Genomic DNA, 22,421 nt, shown 5'->3' on the forward strand with positions numbered 1-22,421 from the left:
GGCTAAGCGCTGTGAGATGGGAGCAAATGGGAGGCCCACAGATTTGGGGTGGCAGTGCGGGTGGGTGGGAGAGAGAAAGTGAACGGGCTGTTTGTGAAGGGCTTTGCAAAGACATTAAAAAAAGTTTTAAAGGGAACTTGTGCTCCACGAAAACCCTATTCATAGGGTCTCCATAAGTCGGAATCGACTTGGAGGCAGTCCATTTCCATGTCCATGTCCATTTCGTGCTCCTTACCTGTTGGGAAGATCCAGAGACAGACAAAGAGGGCTTGGATCAGTCCAAGGGCTTTGCCTCTTGCCCCTTTCCCCATACCCATCCATCCAGCTTCAGCTCTAACCACTAGCCTCTCCCTAGAAGAAGAGTCGTTTTCGGAAGGAGAAAGAGAGAGAGAGAGAGAAAAGAAAGGTAAGAAGGAGGGCAAACAAAACCAGAAATCAGTTGCAAGAAAGAGGAGGCATGAAGGAAAAATAAAACACAAGCAGAGAAACAAGACGCAGAGGGAAAAAAAACGACCCAGGAGCCTGGCTGAGTGGAGAACTCCAACAGCCCGGGCGCTGAGTGAGCACACCCCAAATTTCCCCCTCCTGCTTGCTCGCTCTCTATAGAGAACAGCCCAACCATCAATCATCTGCTGTTCCCTTCCAATGTCTACAGAGCTGCTTCTGGCTGCCAAAGCCTGCCCACTCAGCAGCAAGGTCCCGCCTGCGTAGTCAAGGCACGGATCCGGTTACAGAGCCAAGGAGAGGTTGGGAGAGAGGAGAGATGTTTTACAGCTGGATTCCAGGCGCTTCAGCTAGTAGACAGAGAAGCCTCTCTCTCTCTCTCTCCCCCCCCCCAAGGAAGCAAGAGAAGGGTGACAGCTCTGGATGAAGGGATCAGCAGCTAGAAGCCTCCAAGTCAAATCTGGTCCCAGCTGTTTGCCTTTACCACCACACACACACGCAGGTTGCCAACCCAGGAGCAAAAGGGAAACAGCGGCTGCAAGATCTGCCAGCCATCTGCTTTTCTCAAAGTGGCCCTCTCCAGTCAAACCAGTTGCTGAGCAGGGCCATACTGATAAGACAACGGGAGAAGAAGAGTTGTGCAAGGATCAGACGAAAGGTTCACCCATCCCAGCCTTTTGGACAGCCTCTGCTTCCATTACGCGGATCGTATCTGCCTAACAAAATGGATCATATCTGCCTAACACCTAATAAGACTGTTGGCTTGCTTTTCATCCTTGTGTTAGAAAAGGAATGCAGGTGTCAAAGGAACATTAGCAGATAGGGTGGCCATGTGTCCTACTCTACAGAGGACAGCCGTCTCATCAAAGGTGTCCTCTATCTGAAGGGTTGTCCATTCAAGTCCAGTTTAAAGATAAAGGATTGTATTCACCTAACTTTGAGCAGACCCACTGAAATTAATGGGCCTAAGCTAGTCATGGCTATTCATTTTAGTAGGTCTACTCTGAGTAAAAGCCAGTTGAATACTACCCAAATCTGCACCATACATTTACAGCACTATGATACCATTTTAAACAGTCATGGCTTCCCCCAAAGAAACTGAACTTGCAAACAATGGCTTGAGCGAGCCCGCCAAGCCAGGATTGAAAACTGATCACTCAAATCGTCGCTCCAGAGCAGCAAAGTAATGGGTTAAGCTGCATGGGCAAGGAAAGAAGGGAAAGGGTGTGTGTGTGGGGGGGTAGCAAGACAATGCCCATGTCTGTGACTCATTCTTGATCCTCCAAACGATGGCTTGGAGGATTGTCTGAATGCAGCGGGTGAGATTATGAGTGTGACTTTCCCTTCACATCAAATCTTCCTTCCCCCAAAGGGAGTGATCCACAAAATGGACATCATCCCCCTTGCCCTTGACAGCACAGACTCCTCCCCTAGGCAGGAGAGGGGCTTGCAAGAGCATCAGGCACAGGCAAATGTGAGGTTGCTGTGGCAAGTCTTGACGCATCACATTTTGCTAGAAGCCACATAAAAGCCAGCCTGGAAGGGACTGGGAGGGTGATGGAATGGGAGACCAGATGCAAACTGGCAAGTCTCCGGGCAACGAGGCCTTTCCTTGCTACTGTCTGAGCCTCCTCAGCAAGGCGCACCAGACACATTAGAATGAAAGAAGAGCCTGGCTGCTGGATCAGGCCAGTGGCCCATCTAGTCCCACATCCTGTTCTCACAGTGGCCAACCAGATGCCCCAATGGGAAGCCTCCAAGCAGGACCTGAGCACAAGAGCGCCCTCCCCACCCGTGATTCCCAGCAACTGGCATTGGGAAGCATGTTGCTTCCAACAGTGGAGACAGAACATCTCTGTCATGGCTAGTAGCCACTGAAAGCCTTCTCCTCTGCGAGGCTGAGGGGCAGTGGGCCCTTGGGAAACCTCCTTGCGATACGGCAGAGAGATACTGGTGCCAGAACAGAGCTCTTCTTGTAAACACGGACTGGCAGACGGTCACCATCACAAACAGAGGCATAAACTTCACACATCACAGGCTTTATTCTAAACCGTTCACCAGAGCGCTGGCTGGGAATCTCCCTCTGTATATTTTGTTCTCTGTAGGGAGTAGTTGGGACCACCCCCTCCCACTAACTTTCCCCTCAGAGCCCGTCCCAAACAACATTCCCCAATATGCACACATTTCACATCTCAGCAAACCTCTGATAAACAAATGGACATCATCTGTCGAGATTAGGAAGAAAATGCATCATGCTGGGTTGCAAATCTGGAGAATTTTTAGGCTGAAAAATGGCCTCAATAACTTAAAGCGTGGCAGTCTAACCCCTTCCTTACAGAATGAATCGTATTGGTGCAATTATGAGAACGGAATGCTAATCTTCATTGTCAAACATCAGGTTACTGTTATGGGGTCTCTCTCTCCCCCTCCCAACTCCCCCAGAAAATGGCAAAGGCTCACAGAGAAGAAGCGGGATAGTTGCACAGGATAAACATTCTCAAAGGCTTTTAAATGATTAGGAGATTTGATTCCCCCTTGCAAAATGGGCCCAGCAACTCTCTGCACATTAAATTGAGGTGTAGGCTATTTGAAACTTTAAAAGCAAAATGTGTTTAGCATCTGGATATGAAGGCAATGAGGTCTGGAAGTATGAACTCTCACGCAAAATTATGGTTGCCAGCTGATCAGGGGAAAAAAAAGCAGCCTAGCCTGCTCCTGTGCCTGTTGCATCAGCTTTGATTTGCAGAAATCAGCAGGTGACCCTTTTTGTGGCACAGAGATAAATATTGCCACTTGCTATTTCATACACGCTTAGCTGCTACTAACGGCACAGGTCCATTAAAAAGCTGGTAGCCACATGCAAGGTTGCTTTATTTCAGCGATGGGGAACCTGCAACCCTCTGGAAGTTGCTGATTCTCCAACTCCAGCTCCCACGATCCTTCACTAGGCTGATGGGATCTGCAGTCCAACAACATCCGAAGGGCCACAGGTTCACCATCCCTTTTCCAAATGAATGCCAAAGATGGCCTACTTAGCCACAGCGTAATTAGTCTCCATTTGAATAACTTTAATAGAAACTAGCTTCGTCTGTTATTACATTGATATCCTTGGCTTCTTCCAAAGAGGTGATATACATGGTATTCCATTTTATTCTTACAACAACCCTGTGAGGTAGATTGGGCTGAGAGATAGTGACTAGCCCAAGATCACCTACTGGAGTTTTATGGCTGAGTGGGGATTTGAACCCCAGGTCTTAATCAAACACTCTAACAGTTGTAGAGTCTAACCACAGTGGCTGTCTGATTATCTCCCCCCCCCTGAACAAAGAGTTCAAATGACTTCTCGTCAAATGTCATTGTCACCCTGCAAAATAGCAACGAAGCATCAGTGTGATGACTGCGTTTGAAGAAAAGTCAAATCAATTATGCAGTTTGTTTGTTGTTTTAAAATTACAAGTGGCGTATCTTTGCACTCTTCCAAAGCTTAAATACAGTTTGGGCTTCATAAATTCCCAGCAGATGGCACTGTTCCCCCTGATCTGCTTTGCGGGGATGGGGGCGGGAGGAGGGGAAAGACCAGTATCTAGAATAAATGCAACTCTAAGCCTCCTTAAACCACATGACATAACAGCCGCTTGCAAGCTTCCCATTAAAATCTCAATTTGGGGAAATTGATTCCACCTCAAAGCAATTGCAATGCAGTTACTCCTACAGGCAGCAATCAAGAGTCACATCTAAACAACACCAAACTTTCATCTCCTGCCTGAGCACCACAAACAAGAACATTAAACACACACACACATGTATCTTGGAAACACAAATATTGCAGACTTCTTTAAGAAACAAACAAATATTGCAACCTGCAATAAAAAGGGGGAAGGGTAGAAAATCATGGCCTTTGTGAATCCTTATTAAATGCCTTTGTGATTTCTTATTAAATTCCACTAACGCCTGACATGATAGGTCACATAATGGTTCTGTCAACACCAATTACCTGCAATGGCTAAATTGAACCTCCATAGATAGATGCAATATATTTCTGAGTATCAAATGCAGAAGGAAAACAAGAGGTTGAGTCATCACCTCCATGCCATGTTTTATGAGCTTCCCAGAATACATGGCTGGGGCTGATGGGAGTTGTAGTCCCACATATCTGGAGGGCACGAGGTTAGCAAAGGCTGGGCTAGGTGAACCTTTGGCAGAGAGCTCTTAACTTTCTCAGATGGCTCTTGCTCCTGTGCTCTTACAAGCCACTTGATCTGCACATATTTATGAAGAGCTGCCGATTTCTGCACATCAAGTGGCAGACGAGCATATCAGTCGGCAGCCCTATCTGAGAACTGGCATCTGGACCACCTGGAACCAGTGAGTAACTAGCATGCATGTATCAGCTAATAATTGTCTGGGAAACTGTGCCTCACTCGTCTGGCTTCCATCCTTCCACCAACTGAGACTGCCCATCATGCTATTTTAAGCTTGCAATATGTCTTTAAGAACTCTTACAATTTGTCCAATACATCAGGAATAATGTACAAGGCACTAATTGTGTTGTTCTCCATCCTTGTGTCATTTGTCAATATGCATTTCCATGGATTTTTATATGTTGGGGGGGTTAATGTGAAGGTGGGGTGGAGGTCTTTCCTGCATGCACAGCTAACTTGTGGCTCTCCAGGCGTTGCTAAACTTCACCTCCAATCAACTCTGACTATTGGCTGAGACAGATGGAAGCTGGACTCCAGCAACATCTGGAGGGCCCATCGTTCCTCATCGTTGCCTGAGATGCTCGAGCAAATCAACTAAGTAAATCGGGGAAAAAAATTCTCTTACAGATATTGTGCTCTTAGAACACCAACGTCTCCCTTTTAAGCATTCCCTATTAAGCACCAACACCCAATATGTGGCTGCACCTCTCTTTTTATTGTTTTTTAAATGTCATGCACCTCTGCGCATGTTCAGCAGGCATGGGGGAACCTGGGTTCCTCTGAATGTTGTCGGGACTCCAGAGGCCATCAGCCCCAATCAGGATGGCTAATGGTCTGGGATGATGGGAGCTGTAGTCCAATAACATCTGGAGGGTCACAGGTTCCCTAGCCCTGATATAAAGCACCATTCCTTTGCCCTGAGGACTAGCAGCCTGCACTCTCACACACTTACAGTGCAATCTCTCTGCCTACCTCAGGAATCTGTGTGTTTCCTTTTAAGGCAGGGGTGGGGAACTGGATCCAGCCAGCAGGCCAAATCCTTATCTCCTTCACCCCCTGCAGGCCAAGTTTAATAGGTGGCCAGGGATGCCCACCTGTCAATCCTCTGATGTCACAATGATGTCCGGTGACCCATTTTTGCCCACACAGTTTGAAATTAAAACCCACAGTCATGGCATACATGGTGATTTGAACCGCTGATTATTATCAGCTATATTGACATGTTATACCAATGCTTGCTATGGCTATGGTCTGGATAATTAGTTTAGTAAGGTCTGGGTAATCAGCCATATTAATGTATTCCTCTGCAAGCCCCTGCAATCAGTTGCCCACAGCACAGGGCTTTGCAGGTGCCACCAGTCAGGTGTAGGGCATAAAATCATAGAGTAGTAGAGTTGGAAGGGGCCTATAAGGCCATCAAGTCTAACCCTCTGCTCAGGGCAGGAATCCACCTTAAAGCATCCCTGATAGGTGGGTGTCAACTGTCTCTTGGTCCAAGAGTCTTGTATGCCTCCAGGGTTGGAGAGCCCACCACCTCCCCAGGTAATTGGTTCCATTGTCTTACTGCTCTAACAGTTAGGAAGGTTTTTCTGATGTTCAGCTGAAATCTGGCTTTCTGCAACTTGAGCCCATTATTCTGTGTCCTGCACTCTGGGATGATCGAGAAGAGATCCTGGCCCTCCTCTGTGTGGCAACCTTCCAGCTACTTGAAGAATGATATCATATTTCCTCTCAGTCTCCCCTTCAAGTGTCCTGGACTACAACTCCTGTTGGCACCAGGTTGGGGACAGTGGAATTAAAGGGTGTGCCTTCTTTCTTGCAGGGGAGAGATCCTTGTATGACCTTCTCATACAACTTCCATCAAACACAGCCGATTGCCACGCTACATGCCTCTGATGGGCGTTGGAGTCCAGCAACATATGGAGGGCCACAGGTTCCCTCTAACCTCGTTCTAGGGGACAGGGCAGGGCTCTCACCCAAGCCTGAGTCTCCCCCCCCCCTTAACAGTGGTGACTGGCGCTCATTGGGACTGGCAGGGCAGAAGGCAGGGCACCCAGCAGTAGGCGGAACCAGAGCCAATGAGAGGTGGAGCCAACTCATTCTAGTTCTGTCCCCATCTTCCTCCCTGCTGAGTCCTACAAGGCAGTGCCCCACTTGCGCAAATGGACCTCTCCCTTGAGGTCATTCTGAGAACAGAGTAAAAAATCAAAAGAATACCCTAAGATGTCATCTTTGAGAGTGTTGGCTGGGGCTGCTGGTCTATCTGATTGAAAGGGCCTCAGCCCCCCCATTTGAAATTTGGAGCAATTCACTCTAGTGCTGGTAAATCTCATGCTTTTGAGGCATTATCAAGCACTGAAAGAGGGAGGGGTTTTATAAATCTAATAAATAAATGATAAAATAAATGCTTCCAGACGAGGGCTTAATCTTGTGAATGGGTCACCCAGTTATCGCCAATGGGTTGTTGCGTTGGCAACACAGTTATTAGATCCCCCCCCCCGAAAAAGTAAATCCAGAGATAAATCCTTTACAAATTGCTCTGTTTTGTAATCGCACTCACCCAGGAGGACTCACTTGGAGCAGAATGTGTGGGGAAAGACAGTGGATGAGTAACACATGCTTAACCCATCCCTAAAACACACTGTACCAGTTTCAAGCAGTAATGCCATCAGTATCAGTGGGGCAGGCTTGCTTGTAAAAAGATTTGAGGGGTGTGTGTGTGAGAGAGAGAGGTGGGGAAGAGAGATGCATGCACCATCAATCTAGCAAAAATATTTGGAGAAAAGAAGACTAAGGAAGATACTTGCAAGGGAGGAAAATATCTTCATTAAAAAATAAATCTTAGGAAAAGGGTGTTGCATGTCTTGCAGTTTGCATGCAGGCTCCAGCCTGATTAAATTTGGAAATGGTGGAGAAAGAAAAATATACAGAAAAAGAGTTTTTAAGCAATCAATAATAATACCAGCGTTTGGTTAAGTTTGCAGTCACATCCCCCCATTTCCTTAGGAGCAAGCTCCAGGGAAATCAATGGGATTTATTCACAAAATGTGCCCGCACTTGCCAGCAACCTACACACTGCCTGGTCCTACGTCGGGTTACTCAGCAGCAAGTCCTACCGAGGTCACGACGTGCCTGCTCAGGAGCGAGTCCTACTGACTTCAAAGGGGCTTTCTCCCAGACACGTACAGGCGTCGGAGTATGTTGACATCACTGCGAAAACTGGCTTGAAAAACATGAAGTAAACACGATCCCAGCGGAATGCAAGCCAAAGAGTGAGCCTCAACAGGTTTCCACGGGGAAATCGGATTAGGCAAGGGAGGAGGGTTGGCGGGGAGATCAGTGTCAAAAAGGGAGAAATGTGCAATCCGGCAGGTGAAGAAGGAAGCGATAGAAAAGGGTTTTTTTTGGAGGGGGGTTGGAGGGGGGGAGAGAGAGATGCAATTGCAAACGGTGCAAAGAGGAAACGACCTCCTTTTCTTGTCTACCCTCCCACCCCACCCCACCCCTTATTCTTTTCATGCAGCCCCCCCCCCATCCTCCTCTACTTCAGGGCTTACCTTAGCGGCTGCATCAGGCTTGCACCTGGAAAGGAGGAGAGGGCTGGAGTCGGTTGCAGGCGCTCAGTGGATGCAAAAGACCTGGAGAGGGAGGGTGCGCACCGGGGGGGGGAGATGCGCAGGATTGTCCGCAGGAGAGCAACCCCCTCCTCCTCCTCCTCCAGAGCCTGCGCCCCCTCTTCCCTGAAAGGTGGCGCGCTTGCAATGCAGTGCCCCCCTTCGTCACCCGCGCACCCCCCCTTTAGCAAGTGCCGGCGTGAGGAAGGAGGTCGAGCATCTTCTGTGGCATCAGCCGCTTCTCTGCAGAAGAGCCAGGAAGGGAGCGAGCCGAGGGCACGGCCGGGCGATCCTCGATGCGCATCACACTCTGAGGCTGGGAGCGCAGATCAGGCAGGCAAGGAGGCAGCGTCGCCTCTGGTGGCCCTCGGAGGGTTAGTGTGAGGAGGTGAGTTAGCAGCCCATGGAGCGCAGGAGAGATGGGGGGGCGTGAGGGGGGACAGCAGACAGCGCAAGGAAGAGAAGGGGGGAGGGAAGCGGGAAGGTGGGGGCGTGGGTGATGCCCCCCCCAACGTGGATGGCTTTGAAAGAGGTTTAGACAAACCCATGGAGGAGAAGGCTGGCTGCTAGCCACGGTGGCTATTGTGTCCTCCCTCCGCTGCGGGAGGCTGCGTGTCTCTGAAGGCCAGTTGCTGGGAGTCACGGGTGGGGAGGGCGCTCTTGCGCTCAGGTCCCGCTTGGGCGCTTCCCCTTGGGGCGTCTGGTTGGCCACTGTGAGAACAGGATGCTGGACTAGGTGGGGTATTGGCTTCTTCCAGCAGGGCTCCTGTTGGGGATTACAACAAGGCCCATGGAGCAGGGTGATCTAGGACAGAGGAAACTGCCCCAAGGTGAGCCAGGCCATCGGGCCATCTAGCTCAGCATTGCCTCTGAATACCAGTCACTGGGAATGGCAAGTGGGGAGAAGGCTGGTGCCCTCGGGCCATAGAACCAGAGAATCATAGAATAGGAGACTTGGCCATCCAGTCCACCCCCCTGCTCAATGCAGGAATCCAACTTCAAGCATCCCAGACAGGTGGCTCTCCCGCTGCCTCCTGAAGGCATTCAGTGCTGGAGAGCTCACCAGCTTCCTCAGTAACCGGTTCCACTGTTGTACAACTCTAACAGTTAGGACGTTTTTCCTGATGTGCAGTTGAAATCCAGCTTCCTTGAGCCCATTATTCTGTGTCCTGCACTCTGGGATGATCGAGAAGTGATTCCAGCCCTCCTCTGTGTGGCAACCTTTCAAGTACTTGAAGAGTGCTATCATATCTCCCCTCAGTCTCCTCTTCTCAAAGCTAAACATGCCCAGTTCTTTCAGTCTCTCCTCATAGGACTTTGTTTCCAGTCTCCTGATCATCCTTGTTGCCCTCCTCTGAACCCATTCCAGTTTGTCTGCATCCTTCTTAAAGTGCAGCGTCCAGATGTCTTGTGGGACATCTACTTGGCCATTGTGAGGATAGACTGCTGGACTATATGGGCCACTTTCTTGAGCTTCCTTGGCTTTCTTGAGCTGTTACAAAGGGTAGAGAAACACACTTACCGTTCTGCCAGTTCCAGTGCGTCTCCACCTTTCTTTTCTGAAAATGGGGGCACATGATGCTAGTCAAACCCCACCCTATTTTACTGTAAAATCTGGTGGGATCAGCTCGAGTGGGTTTTTTTTTTTTACATCAGCTTGAAACAAATTTGCAATTGATTGGCAGATCAACCCGTTGTCCCTCCAGGTGTGGCCAATGGAAACACTTTGCTCTAGGTGCCTAGTGTGCTCACAGTCTAACTTAGGTCCTTTGACTTCAATGGGTCTATTCTGAGTGAAAGGACTTTGCCAGTGCCAGTTGGGGATGCCAGGAATTGAACCTAGCACCGCCTGCATGCAATGCATGTGCTGTGCCACTGAGCTATGGCACATTCCCTGGAGGATAGGAAACTGCCTTATCCTGAGTCAGGCCTTTGGTCCATCTTGCTTAGTATTGTCTACACAGTAACTAACAGTGGCTCTCCAGGGTTTCAGACAGGAAGTCTTTCCCAGCAGCGTAGTGAAAAATTCAGAAGTGCAGGATCCCTTCATGATAGTCACACCATACCCCTTCACAGCCATGCCCTCTTTCCGTCATCTCATCTCGCGAGTCCACACTCCACTACAAAAGATGTCCCTAGGAGTCAATGAGCTGTGTGTTAGCTACTGAGAAGGATCTTCTCAGTGGCTGACTCACTTCCCTCTGATTGGCTACAATCAACATGAAAGGACAAGGACTTTTTTCAATGGCTAACATGCTCCCTTCTCATGCTGATTGGCTCATACATAGAGACCTGGCTGGGACCCTGCTCCCAAAAAAGTCCTAGGTCTGTGACCTCTCGCGACCCCAGATGACTACACTCCTGGTCTTTTCCAGCCTTCTTGGAGATGCCAGGGATGGAACCGGTAACCTTTTGCATGCAACACAGATGCTAAGCCACTGAACGTTCTTCAGATGGGAACTTAATATTGTGAACGTGTTGTTCAGATATCACTGATGGGTCATTGGCAACAGTTTCTTTTTTTAAAAAAAAAACATTATCTACACAATGTCATTGGTGTCAAAATCCCAGCTCATATTCCCCCACCCCATTTAATCCAGATTTGCCCTTTTGGGATGGGGGTGGGGAATCCAATAAAGAAAAAAAAGTCTTGTTGCTAACAGCTCTTTTGTGATATCTCAACAACCAATTTGCAGATTAAGCTCCCATTGGGACATGCCCAGAGGGGAGAGGGAGAGAGACTGTAAAGGTTTTCTGTCCCATCAAATCTATACCAGCCAATATGTATCTAAATCGTATAGTTTACTTAAACCTTTGTTGATATTCTGAGTGCGTATAAGCAAACACATATACAGGCAGTTATCAACGCACACCCTTATCTACAGGCACCCAATGGGTTTTTGGCAAGCAAGTGCGCCGTGAATGATCCCAGTACGCCCTCATTGTGATTAGGTATAAATGCACTGCAAAGAGCGTGCTGATTAAAGCGCATAGACTGAAACATGTTCAGACAAGCTGGTGTTCTGCCTTTCCCTTTTTCAGGGAAGGAGGAATAAAAAAAAACCTGTGCCAAGCTGCACAACTGAATTGGTTGGCGGGGAGGGGGTGTGCGGGAAGAGAAGAGAGAGGGGAGTGCACGTTTTCTCAAAGAATTGTTTTCGTTGATCATATCCTTGAAGAGAAGAAAGAGAGAGCGAGAGCTTTGGGGCCCCTCCAGACTGGTGTGTGTTGGCGTGGTGTGGTTTTAGGCATGGGTATTCTAGAGCCAGTGTGGTTTAGTGGTCAGAGCGCTAGACTCCACATTTTGTGCTATGCCAAACATGCTGCCTCCAGTAAAAAGGTTAATAGTTCTTTGTCCGATTTGTCTCCTTCAAAAAATAGATAGCAGAGCTAAATTAGCGTCTTGCTATATTGTTTGTCCAGACTACCAGTGTGGTGTAGTGGTTAGAGTGCTGGACTATGACCTGGGAGACCCGGGTTCGAATCCCCACACAGCCATGAAGCTCCCTGGGTGACCTGGGGCCAGTCGCTGCCTCTCACCCTCAGAGGAAGGCAATGGTAAACCCCCTCTGGATACCGCTTACCACAAAAACCCTGTTCATAGGATCCCTATAAATTGGAATCGACTTGAAGGCAGTCCATTTCTATTTCATTCTACGGTATCTCGTTGGCATAATAATAGCTCATTAGTGGTGGATTTCTACTAGACCGTCCACACATCATTCTGATTTACTAGCTGTTCTGTGAAGCTTCCCCAGTGTTACCATACTGTTGCTGTCTTGAGGGGTGCCCTTGGCGCTATCATGCAACAAAGATGGGAAAAAGAGACAAAACAGCAGCAGCTACAGTTACAAGGTTTCAGCAGGAAGCTATAGGGCGTGCACCAATTGGAAACAAAGCAGCATGTCCGCTCCAAAGCTTTTGCAGGCACAAACAGTGTTAAAAGTGGGACTGCGTATAACCACCCGATACCATCATGAGCACAAATTGTCATGAACATGCAATAAAGAGGACATCTGGAGGGGCTCTTGGTAACACCTCTCAAACGAACGGCAAAAGAAAATGCATTCAAAGTGATCGGTTGAAATGAATAAGAAAGACAGACTTAATATTCTCCCATTGGGTTTTCTGCCAATTTGCCTCCTCCTCTACACACACACACCCAAATTCTCAGGTGAACAATTATCATATGTATTAAATCAAGTTAACACAGACTGAATGCAGAACCCAGCCCCTTGGAGGTGCATCAAACCATTTAGACTTGTCAAAGTTGTCAAGGAAGTCAGAGTTGAGTCCTAAACCTCTCCGCTTAGCAGATGCCCTTTAAACATTGCACCAGGAGGGAAGGAGGCGAATTTGGTGGATTTGTCCAGCTGCACTGGTGTAATGTTTAGAGGCCCATGAACACACTGAGCAGGGCTGATCTCATGCATCTTGCCCACAGCATTAGCATCTGGACTCCAGAGCACCATCTCTGTTGGCGCCACTTGGGGCAACCAAATATTCTTTGGCCACAATGCTGAAGCCGGGTCCCAGCTCTCAGTTCCTTATTTGCACAAAAGTTCAAAGCACAGTTCAGACAGAAAATTTAAATGGGAACTCAAGTTTATTTGTTTTATTTCTTAAATGTCTCCCCTGCCTTTCCTCCCAAAGGTGTCCAGGGGAATAAAGAAGGGAAATAATACAATTAAAAAGAGCACAAAACCAATTTTAAAAGATTTTAAAACATTCCAGACCGGTGGATTTTTGTGGGTGCGTTCTGCAACATGTCACTGGTGCAATAATAGTCCATTAGTGGTGGATTTCTATTGGACCATTACCACATCATTCTATTTTATTAGTTGTCCTGTGATGCTTCTTGAATTATACCACATTATTGCCATCTTTTGGGGCACTCTTGCACTATAGCGCAACAAAAGGGGGACAAATACCCCTCTCCCCTGAACATTTATAGCATGTGTAGAAGGAAAAACTTTCCAGACAAATGGAGGTGCTCCAAGGAACAGAGTTTATTAAGACAAAAACAAAAAATGCTAATGGGATAACAGGTGCAAACCAAACTCTCCTGATCTTAAGAAAAGCACAGCTTTTTAGAATCATTTTGACATCATAAATCCGACCATGTTCAAATCCAGCCCCCTTGTCTCCTATAACTGAAGAAACTGTGTTTTAGGCCTAGCCCCTTGGCTATGTTCGGGCCTGGCCTCTTTATTTCATCATGTTTACACCAAAAATATCAAAAGTACATAAACTGTCCAACATCCTTTACTACTTCTCGTTTCTTTCTGCTGCATGGCATTATTTGTGTCTGCCAAACAGTTTCATCACAGAAATCTCATTCCTCACATGAAAAGTTACAGGATTTCAGGAAGAAGTTACAGGTCGTGCACTGATCAGAAATGAAGGAGGATGGCTGCCCGAAAACCTTTGCAGTTGCAAGCAATATCGGAAGCAGGGTTGTGTATAAGTGCCCTGAAACCATCATGAGCACAAATAATCATGAATGCACAATAAAAAGGATGTATGGAGGGGCCCTTAGAATATCTAAAAAACATTTAAAAACAGTCATTAACCCTTACCACTAATAATTTCAAGGTTGTAAGGAATGGTATCTTTCAGCTATCAAATGCTTTGGTGAAAAGGAATGTTTTAAAATTCCTCCCGAATGTATGTTAATAATGAGGGAGACAGACACACCTCACTAAGGAAGGCATTCCACAAATGTGGAACCACCACATAGAAGACCCTGTCACAGTTCAGTGCCAATTGGGCAGCACCCAGAGGTTATATGCCCCTGAACCTTCAAATAAGCTTTGCTCTGCCACATATATATATCTAGATGACCATGAGACTTGTTCCCTTTGAGGCTCAGAATAAATTTCTCCAGTCAAAACCATTGTGTTTGTGCATTGTTCGGGAATGATGACCCCAGGTGACAGTTACAAATAAGGAATTGAGGGTGTGCACCCCACAATTAGCTTTGAGCTACCCCATATCGTACATCTACACCTCCAGAAGAATATACTCAATGACAATGGTTTTTAACCTTTTTTGCATCACGGACCCAAAATGTGATGAAAGCTGTGAACAAACACCCATAAATAAATACAATTTATTTTATTTAATTGGAAATCAATTTTTTTGCACCCACTTCACGGACCCCCTGAAGTTCATCCATAGGCCCCCTAGGTGCACAGGTTAGGAAAGCTGGCTCTATGAGATAGCATTCAATCACATTCAGCCTATTCCTACGAGTAACCAACTTCAGCAACATTCTCCGTCAACCAACGTCCTTCACCAGGCCTGCATTAGGCTCCTTCTATCACCATAGGTCAGTTCTTATTGAATCTCTCGTCCCTTTTATTTGCCGTTTATGATCTGTACTGATGAACAGCTGGAGACCAGAAGGATAATCAAAAACCAAACTCTGTTATCAATACTGTGTGTGTGGTTTTTTAAAGTAGCTAAAGAGTAAGGGCAACATTTGATGGATGTCTGTGACTAGCGGCTAATTAATTGCAACATTCCTAGATCTTGTCATAAACGCTAATGGTGCAGCTGCGTCTTCAAAGGCAGGCAAGGGTGGTAAAAAGCTTGGTCCAACATTATTTTGTTTGGCTTTGGTAAATGATGGTAGAAATGGGAAGTGTTAATAGGAGCGACCAGTTTTTACACACAGAGACACATGGATCTCCATCTCTGCAGAAGGCTTTGAATAAAACATGTTGCCAAGGATGCTCTAGGTGCAAACTGGAAAACAGACATGAATTAATAGTGCAGATCTAAACATCCCAGAGGGCATGGCTGGCTGACATCAGCATTGAGTGGGGTTGGGGGCTTTGCCTGGGCCCAGGGACTTTTATAAGGGTTCACACATGATCCTCTCTGTCCTGAAAATTTCTCCCACATTTTTTTTAACCATTCTTTATGAATGAGAACAGAAATTGCATTTGAAAACTATCGATGGGGGAGAAAAATTCTCACTGCTGGTTGTAGTGTAGGGTTTTCGTCACACTGATCTTACTTTTGAGGTAGCCGAGGGGTATTTGTAAATGTACTTTTTTTCATTCTGCAGATGTTTGCATGTAGAAAGTGGCCCCAGATTAAATCTCCAGCAACTCCACATAAGTCTGGGAAAGGCTCCTGTAGGAAACTCAGGAGAACTGCTGCCAGTGTTTGTAGACAATACTGAGGCAGATGGACCAGAGGTCTGACTCGGTACAAGGCGTCTTCATGTAGACCTCCAGGCTAAGGACTATGGGCAGTAGCAAGGCATCTGCTGCTCCCCATTCCAAATTACCCCCACCAAATTTTGCTGTCGGAGGAGGGCGTATCTCAGTGGTCGAACACCTGCTTTGCTTGCAGAAGGTCCCAGGTGCAATCCCCAGCATCTCTAGGAAGGGCTGGGAGAGCCTCCTGCCTGAAATCCTGGAGAGCTGCTGCCAATCAGTGCAGGCAATGCTGTGCTTTATGGTCCAATGGTCTGACTCCTTGTAAGGCAGATTCTTATGTAAGTGTTCCTGCTATGGGGCATTCAAGCTATTAGAGTTTCTGGCTGGCATAATACTGAGAAATGTGTCTGTCTGTAGGCCCTGGACTCTGCCTTTTCAGACACGTGAGTCTCATTTATGCTGTGGGATACGACTCTTCCATTATTTCAAAACAAATTATCATTGCTGCAGAAAGACTACCCCAAATGTGCCACTGGTCTTCCGTGATAAGAAGAGATACAGGAGGCATGAAGTGCTGTCAGACTTGGACATACATTTTACCGCACATAAGCAATTCTGTTTATTACCACCTTTGATTACTCCGATCTTTCAAACATGGCATGTTTGACTCAGCTGTGATGATTGCCCACTTCCATTGTGTCTCAGTTTTCGCCCAATTGACATGCAAATGTTTATGTGCACTGACAGTGTACTAAGCCATGTATTATCGGGCTGAAAGAATATCCATTCATGCCTGTCGAGTGCATTGGGGTTCTTTTGCACTTTGATCCTCCTATCACACATTTGAGCCTCAGTTTAGAATGTTGTTGTTGTTATGTGCCTTCAAGTTGGTTACGACTTATGGCGACCCTATGAATCAGCGACCTCCAATAGCATCTGTCGTGAACCACCCTGTTCAGATCTTATAAGTTCAGGTCTGTGGCTTCCTTTATGGAATCAATCCATCTCTTGTTTGGCCTTCCTCTTTTTCTACTCCTTTCTGTTTTTCCCAGCATTATTGTCTTTTCTAGGGAATAATGTATTCTCATTATGTGTCCAAAGTAGGATGATCTCAGTTTAGAACACTGGCTTGATAAATGTACTGTAGAGATTAAGAATTTCAGGGCCACCCCACCCAGCAGAGGCTGGTTCATTGGGGTGAATGGGGCACTTCCTCACCAACCTCAGTCTGCCCTCAGCCAACCTTCACCTGCCCTCAGCCATCCTTCTTACTTAAAACCAGCCCAGAGGATGGTAGCCCTGGCTGGTAGCTTTCTCCTTCTTAGGCTGTGGGCACATTGCTCACTTCAAAAACAGTTAGAATGGTTTTTCTGGCTGTGTTTTGAAGCGACCTGCTCGCAGATGTACACACCTCCCTTCCCCGCCACTGACTTCAAACCTTTCAGGACCTCCCACAGCAAAGTACTGGGCCAATTGCTGTCTTTGCCTGAGCCTACAGCAAAACATTTCCATTGGCCACACCTGGAAGGTCAACGGGTTGATCTACCTATCAGTTGACAAATCTGTCTGAAGTGGATTTTTTTTAAAAAAAAAACCCACTCAAACTGATCCGACCAGGTTTTAGAATAAAAAAGGGCAGAGTTTGACCAGTGTCATGTGCCCCCATTTTCAGAAAACAGAGGTAGAGCCACACTGGAACTGGCACAACAGTAAATGTGTTTCTACCCTTAGTTGTGTCCTTGTAGAATTCAGCAGAGAGGAAGATGGGGCCAAAACAAGAATGAGTTGGCTCTGTCTGTCATTGGCTCTGGCACCACTTACTGCTGTGCTTTCTGTGTTCCACCCTACCAGTCTCAATGGGTATCAACCCCCACTGATTCTAGGAAACTCCAGCAAGACATAGAAACTGCCTTTTTCCACACAAAGAAGCCCTGGTATCCAGATCCTCATCAGAGGTTCTTCTGCGGGTTCCTGCGCCATCGGTGAGGGGAGCGAGACTCTGTGTTTGCCACCAGGGAATGGCTGTTTTACCTGCCTTGCCCCACCCTCCAACTCTGAGAGCCTTTATAATGAAGCCCTTCCAGAAAAAAGCAACTGCAAGGGGACTTAGTAAGAACATAAGAAGAGCCTGCTAGATCAGGCCGGCGGCCCATTTGGTCCAGCATCCTGTTCTCACAGTGGCCAACCAGATGCCCACGGGAAGCCCGCAAGCAGGACCTGAGCGCAAGAGCACTCTCCCCTCCTGCGGTTTCCAGCAAATGGCATTCACAGCATTGAGACATGAAAGACTGGTCTCTGTTTGTGATCTGCACTGCTTGGATGACTGTATTTATACCTGGAATGGAGAGGAAACCAGTCACGGCAAACAGTTTTAGGCTGTGAACACACTCGTCGCCTGCAGCAAAGGGTTTCCATTAGCCACACCTGAAGGGGGGGGGCAAGTTAATCTGCCGATCAGTTGCGACATCTCTTTGAAGCAATAAAAAAACCCCACATTCAAGCTGCTCCCACCAGGGGTGGGGTTTGACTTGCACTGTGTGCCCCCCTTTTCAGAAGAGAGAGGTGGAGATGAGCTCCGGCAGAACAGGGAATGTGTTTCTACCCACAGATAGCACAGATATCCTGCCACTGTCCGGCTAATTAACCACATTGTTTCGATTTAGCCCACGAGTGATGGCACTGAACATCCTGAAGAATGGAAATTTTGAGATCGGGAGTCAAGCAGGCAAGTCTTCCCTAACTCCTGCATCAAACTCCGAGAATTAATGCCACAGCAAGCCCCATTTGCTGTTTTGCGCCAGCATTTTCTCACCATTAAAACACAAATTAGGAGCCAGTGGAGCATATGAGCCCGCCCAGCTGTCCTGCATTATCCAAAGTCAGCCACCGGCACAACAGCTTTTCAAAGGCTTCAGAGCCAGTTAGCAATTGCTGCTGAATGACAAAGGGAGCGACTGGCCCGTCACAAAGATCTGTTATTAGCATCATTATTGGAATCAGCCACATCATTTCTTCAGTCAGAGGAGAGGGCTGGTTTGCAGATGCGTGTGTGTGTGTGTGTGTGGGAAAGAAACCTGGTTTTCAGTTAAATGGATCTCTATTTCAGTGCTTGTAAGGTTATGGGATGGAGACAATGGGAGTGGGGATCTTATGCACAACTTGTGACCTATACATTTCCAGAAGGAGCCAATGTTCAAGACTGTAAGTGGGATAAAGTGATCCCCTAATGTGGGGTGCTTTTTCAGGTGACCTGTTTGTTGAGCACTGATCCTGATTTGCTTGAGATTAGACGATGTTGGCTTTTCAATGGGCATTCATTCTGATTTGTTTGTGAGGAGGTTAGATGATTTTGTGTCAAAGCACATCTTATCCCACATTGATCACAAAACAATATTTGAGGAAAGTGGCTTTGTTGCACGAGACCTCCCATGCAACTATAATTGCGCAACCTGAATTTTCTAGTATGTGAATCCCTCCAGTAAATAGCAACAGTCTAGAAGTGCCCATGACTGCACCTTATTTAACAGGCAGAAAGGGGAAGCATGTTTCTCAGTCCCCCTCCCCACTAATGTGTTTGTAGAAACAGGTTCAATAGGTTTTTTGGAACCACTGCAAAACCCTGCAAAGCCTGTTTGATCAGATGCCCCACTGGAATGAGTACAGATGGTACTCCATGCATTTACCATCCTCCTGCCCCCCCCAACACACCCATGTATTTAATGTATCTGCTTATTAAATGTATATCCCATTCTCCTGAGATTAGAACCATATTTAAAACATCTAAAAAAACAACAAAACATGTTAAAACTTCAAAAACAAATTTTAAAAACAGATGGAAACGAGTCGTGTACGTTATGTATTGTATTTTGTCAACTTTTTATTGTATAAAGTGACTGATTAATATGACAACAACAACAATAATTATTTGTCTGGCTAGGCCCACTGAAAAAGAAAAGTTTTCATGCAGGCATCTAAAGGAGTACAACAATGGTGCCTGGCTCAGGTCAATAGGCAGGAAGTTGCGAAGGATAGGTGCAAACATGGAATGGCCAGTGCGTGGCACTACTCGAAGGACAAGTTCCACAGATCGAATGGGATGATGGGAGTTGTAGTCCAATGACATCTGGAACATACTGCACTGGCTGCCCCTGGCATCATGCCATTCTGAGGCAGGCCTTGGAGACAAATGCAGCCCTCTGGACTTCTCTATCAGGTGTTTCACTCCTGGTGAGCTTCTTCCTTCACCCCAGATTTAATCTCCTCCCCCTTGAAATTGGATGGGAGGGTATTACCCCCTTTTGACCCATGGCCAGGTCCGGCGCCAAAGGGCCGGCCAGGTTGAACCCTGGCCAAGGGTCCCTGCGTGGGCTCCTGACGCTGTCGTGGATTGTGGAGAGGGAGCTCCTAGGCACCCCTGCAATACAGTCAGCCCCGCGCGCCCCACCTATTTCTCCCATCCCTGTGAATGATGTGCGCACTGTGCGTGCATGCCTGCCATCAACCAAGATGGTGGCAGGGACTTCCTTAAGGGGCTGATGCCCCCACCACCACCATCAACCAAGATGGCGGTGGAGGCTTCTCTAAGGGGCTGAAGCCCCTGCTGCCATCTTGGTTGATGGAAGGCAAGTGCACACAGAGCGTACAGGGAAGGGAGAAGTAGGTGGGACAGGCAAGTGGGTTTATTAGTCCTGCACCGCCTGTATGGGTGTGTGTGTGTTGGGCTACAGTGCCGCAGGCCTGGCGCCAGCCCTGCCCATGGCTGTCCCCAATTTCTAGGGGCTCTGCCCCTGCTCACTTCACTCTCCAACCCCGCTTACCATCGCCAAAGGCCCACTTCCCCTCTGCAGGTTGATTTAGCTTCCCCTTGCCCCCTGCGGGTCGCTAAAGTTCCCCCCCCCGGGTGCCAAACTGGCCAGCGGGCCTGCTGCAAGGCCCAGCCTATCACCCAACATCCTGTCTGGGCCGCGGCTCCTCCTGCAGCCACCGTGCAGCTCGCCAGCTCACCCCCAGCGTCAGGCTGTGATGTCATGATGGTGTGAGGGCCTACATTTTGATATATAGAATTTATGTATAGGGTTTCTTATCTTCACCATAAGGTTCCCCAGGGCAGGTTAATAACATTAAAACGACAACCTAATGGGTTTTATTCAACTTGGTCCTACTCAGAGTAAGCTGAAGTCTGTAAATTGAAATGGATGAACTCACTTTAGCCATGACCATTCACTTTCAATTGGTCTACTCTGAGTAGGACTAGGATTGAGATACAACCCATCCTAATGGCTGCATAAGCAACAAAAGGACTAGTTGCTTGAAGTTAATGTAGAGAATCCAACATCTGACCCTCTGTTTGTATGTCGAGCAAGCCGCTTGTGTTTTGTTAAGAGCGCGCACACACCACCTTTCCAAAGTGAATGGCTGAAGGCTGTAAATGATGCATGAAATGAGAAATCCAAGCTTAATGCCTGTGGAGAATGAGGGTTGCTCGCTATCAGAGCCGTTGCATAATCTGCTACGCAACAAACTGTGAACAAAATCCTACACAACAAACCAGGAAACTCATCAAGAAGCCCAAAGCTGTCTATGCTCAATTAAAGCCTCGGATTTAATCCCATCCCTTCTTTTCTTCATTTTCTTCTCCCAGTCAATTTTCACTCCTGAGCAAAACGAGCCTTTTCAAAAAGGTCTTTTGCAAGAGGCTCAAGGTCACTGCGTGGTGGGATTAACCTCGTGGCAAGGAGGCTGGAAGTGCTGAAAGCCCCATGGATCTTGGAAGGCTTTTGTGCAGATTACATTCTGGGCAACACAATGGAAACAGACCTGTGAGGGAATAAGGGATAAAGCTCCTTAAAGCAGTTTTGGGATGGTGAAATAGCTGAGGGCCGTTGGATCCCCTTTAAATCACAGATGAAGTACATGATAATATTCTGGGTTCTAGCGGTCAGGTTTGGTTTCTGACAAGGTTGTCAGTGCTAGCCCAGGTTTTGGGGGGTCCTTGGGTGAGGTTTCCTTACTGGGGCACAATCTCTGTAGGTCCTCCTCTCCAAGAGGCCATTGTCCATTTGCTTGACCTCTGCCGAACATAGGAAGTTGCCTTCTAGTGAGTTTTCCAGAGAATGCTGTGGCCCCCCAGCAGGGGTGTAAGCCTTGGCAGGTGCCCAACAGTGTCTGCTCCTGGTGCCAGCTGATCAGTTAGATTAATTGACCATTGTCCTATCCACCTAGCTCAGTAATGCCTATACTGATTGACAGCGGTTCCCCAGGGTTTTCAGAAAGGATCCTTTTCCAGCCTTACTTGGAGATGCGGGGGATTGAACCTGGGACCTTCTGCATGCAAAGCAGCCGCTCTACCACTGACCTGCAGCTTTTCCCCCTGGCCAGTCTGCACAACTGCCCAGAGGGAAAGCGCAAGGGAAGTTCTCTCTGCACTCTTGGCTTTCTTTACACCCTTGGAGAGGGCAGGTGAAGAGGCAGGGACAGAGAGGAGGAGGAGGAGGAGGTTCCAGAGAGTGCTGTTGGGCCCCAGCAGGGGGAGGGAGAGCCTTGGCAGGCGCCCAACAGTGTCTGCTCCTGGTGCCAGCTGATCAGTTAGGTTGAAAAATGAAATGGACTGCCTTCAAGTTGATTCTGACTCATGGCGACCCTATGAATAGGGTTTTCATGGTAAGGGGTATTCAGAGGGGGTTTCCCATTGCCTCCCTCTGAGGCTGAGAGGCAGTGACTGGCCCAAGGTCACCCAGGGAGCTTCACGGCTGTGTGGGGATTCGAACCCTGGTCTCCCAACACTCTAACCACTACATCACACTGGTTAATTGTTAAGTTAGGTTAATTGACTTTAAATCTTTTTACCACCTTTTAAAAAGGTGGCAATGAATAACTGAGGCGGCTGACATTATCCCCACCAAGAAAACTAGTAATGCTGAATAGAAGGAGTCGGGGGGGGGGAATGGCTGCTGGGACCATCTTAGAAAACACAAACAAAAACAGAGGTC

General features: G+C 47.5%; 1 protein-coding gene across 2 annotated transcripts in view; it reads right to left on the reverse strand.

Annotated features, from left to right (window-relative positions):
* Positions 1-4,523, reverse strand: part of RGMA (repulsive guidance molecule BMP co-receptor a) — a 31,676-nt gene extending 27,153 nt beyond the window's left edge. The window contains exons 1-2 of one of the 2 annotated variants that reach the window (XM_061595459.1): positions 4,439-4,521; positions 236-351 (exon numbers count right to left, since the gene is read on the reverse strand). In XM_061595459.1, the coding sequence (XP_061451443.1) occupies positions 236-351; positions 4,439-4,464 (142 nt within the window). In that variant the 5' untranslated portion in view covers positions 4,465-4,521. Of the gene's footprint in view, positions 1-235; positions 352-4,438 lie in introns of both variants that reach the window. The other variant, XM_061595461.1, reaches the window with a different exon arrangement.
* Positions 4,524-22,421: the final 17,898 nt, after the last annotated feature.

This window comes from Rhineura floridana, chromosome 14 (genome assembly GCF_030035675.1).
Source record: "Rhineura floridana isolate rRhiFlo1 chromosome 14, rRhiFlo1.hap2, whole genome shotgun sequence".
NCBI lineage: Eukaryota > Metazoa > Chordata > Lepidosauria > Squamata > Rhineuridae > Rhineura > Rhineura floridana.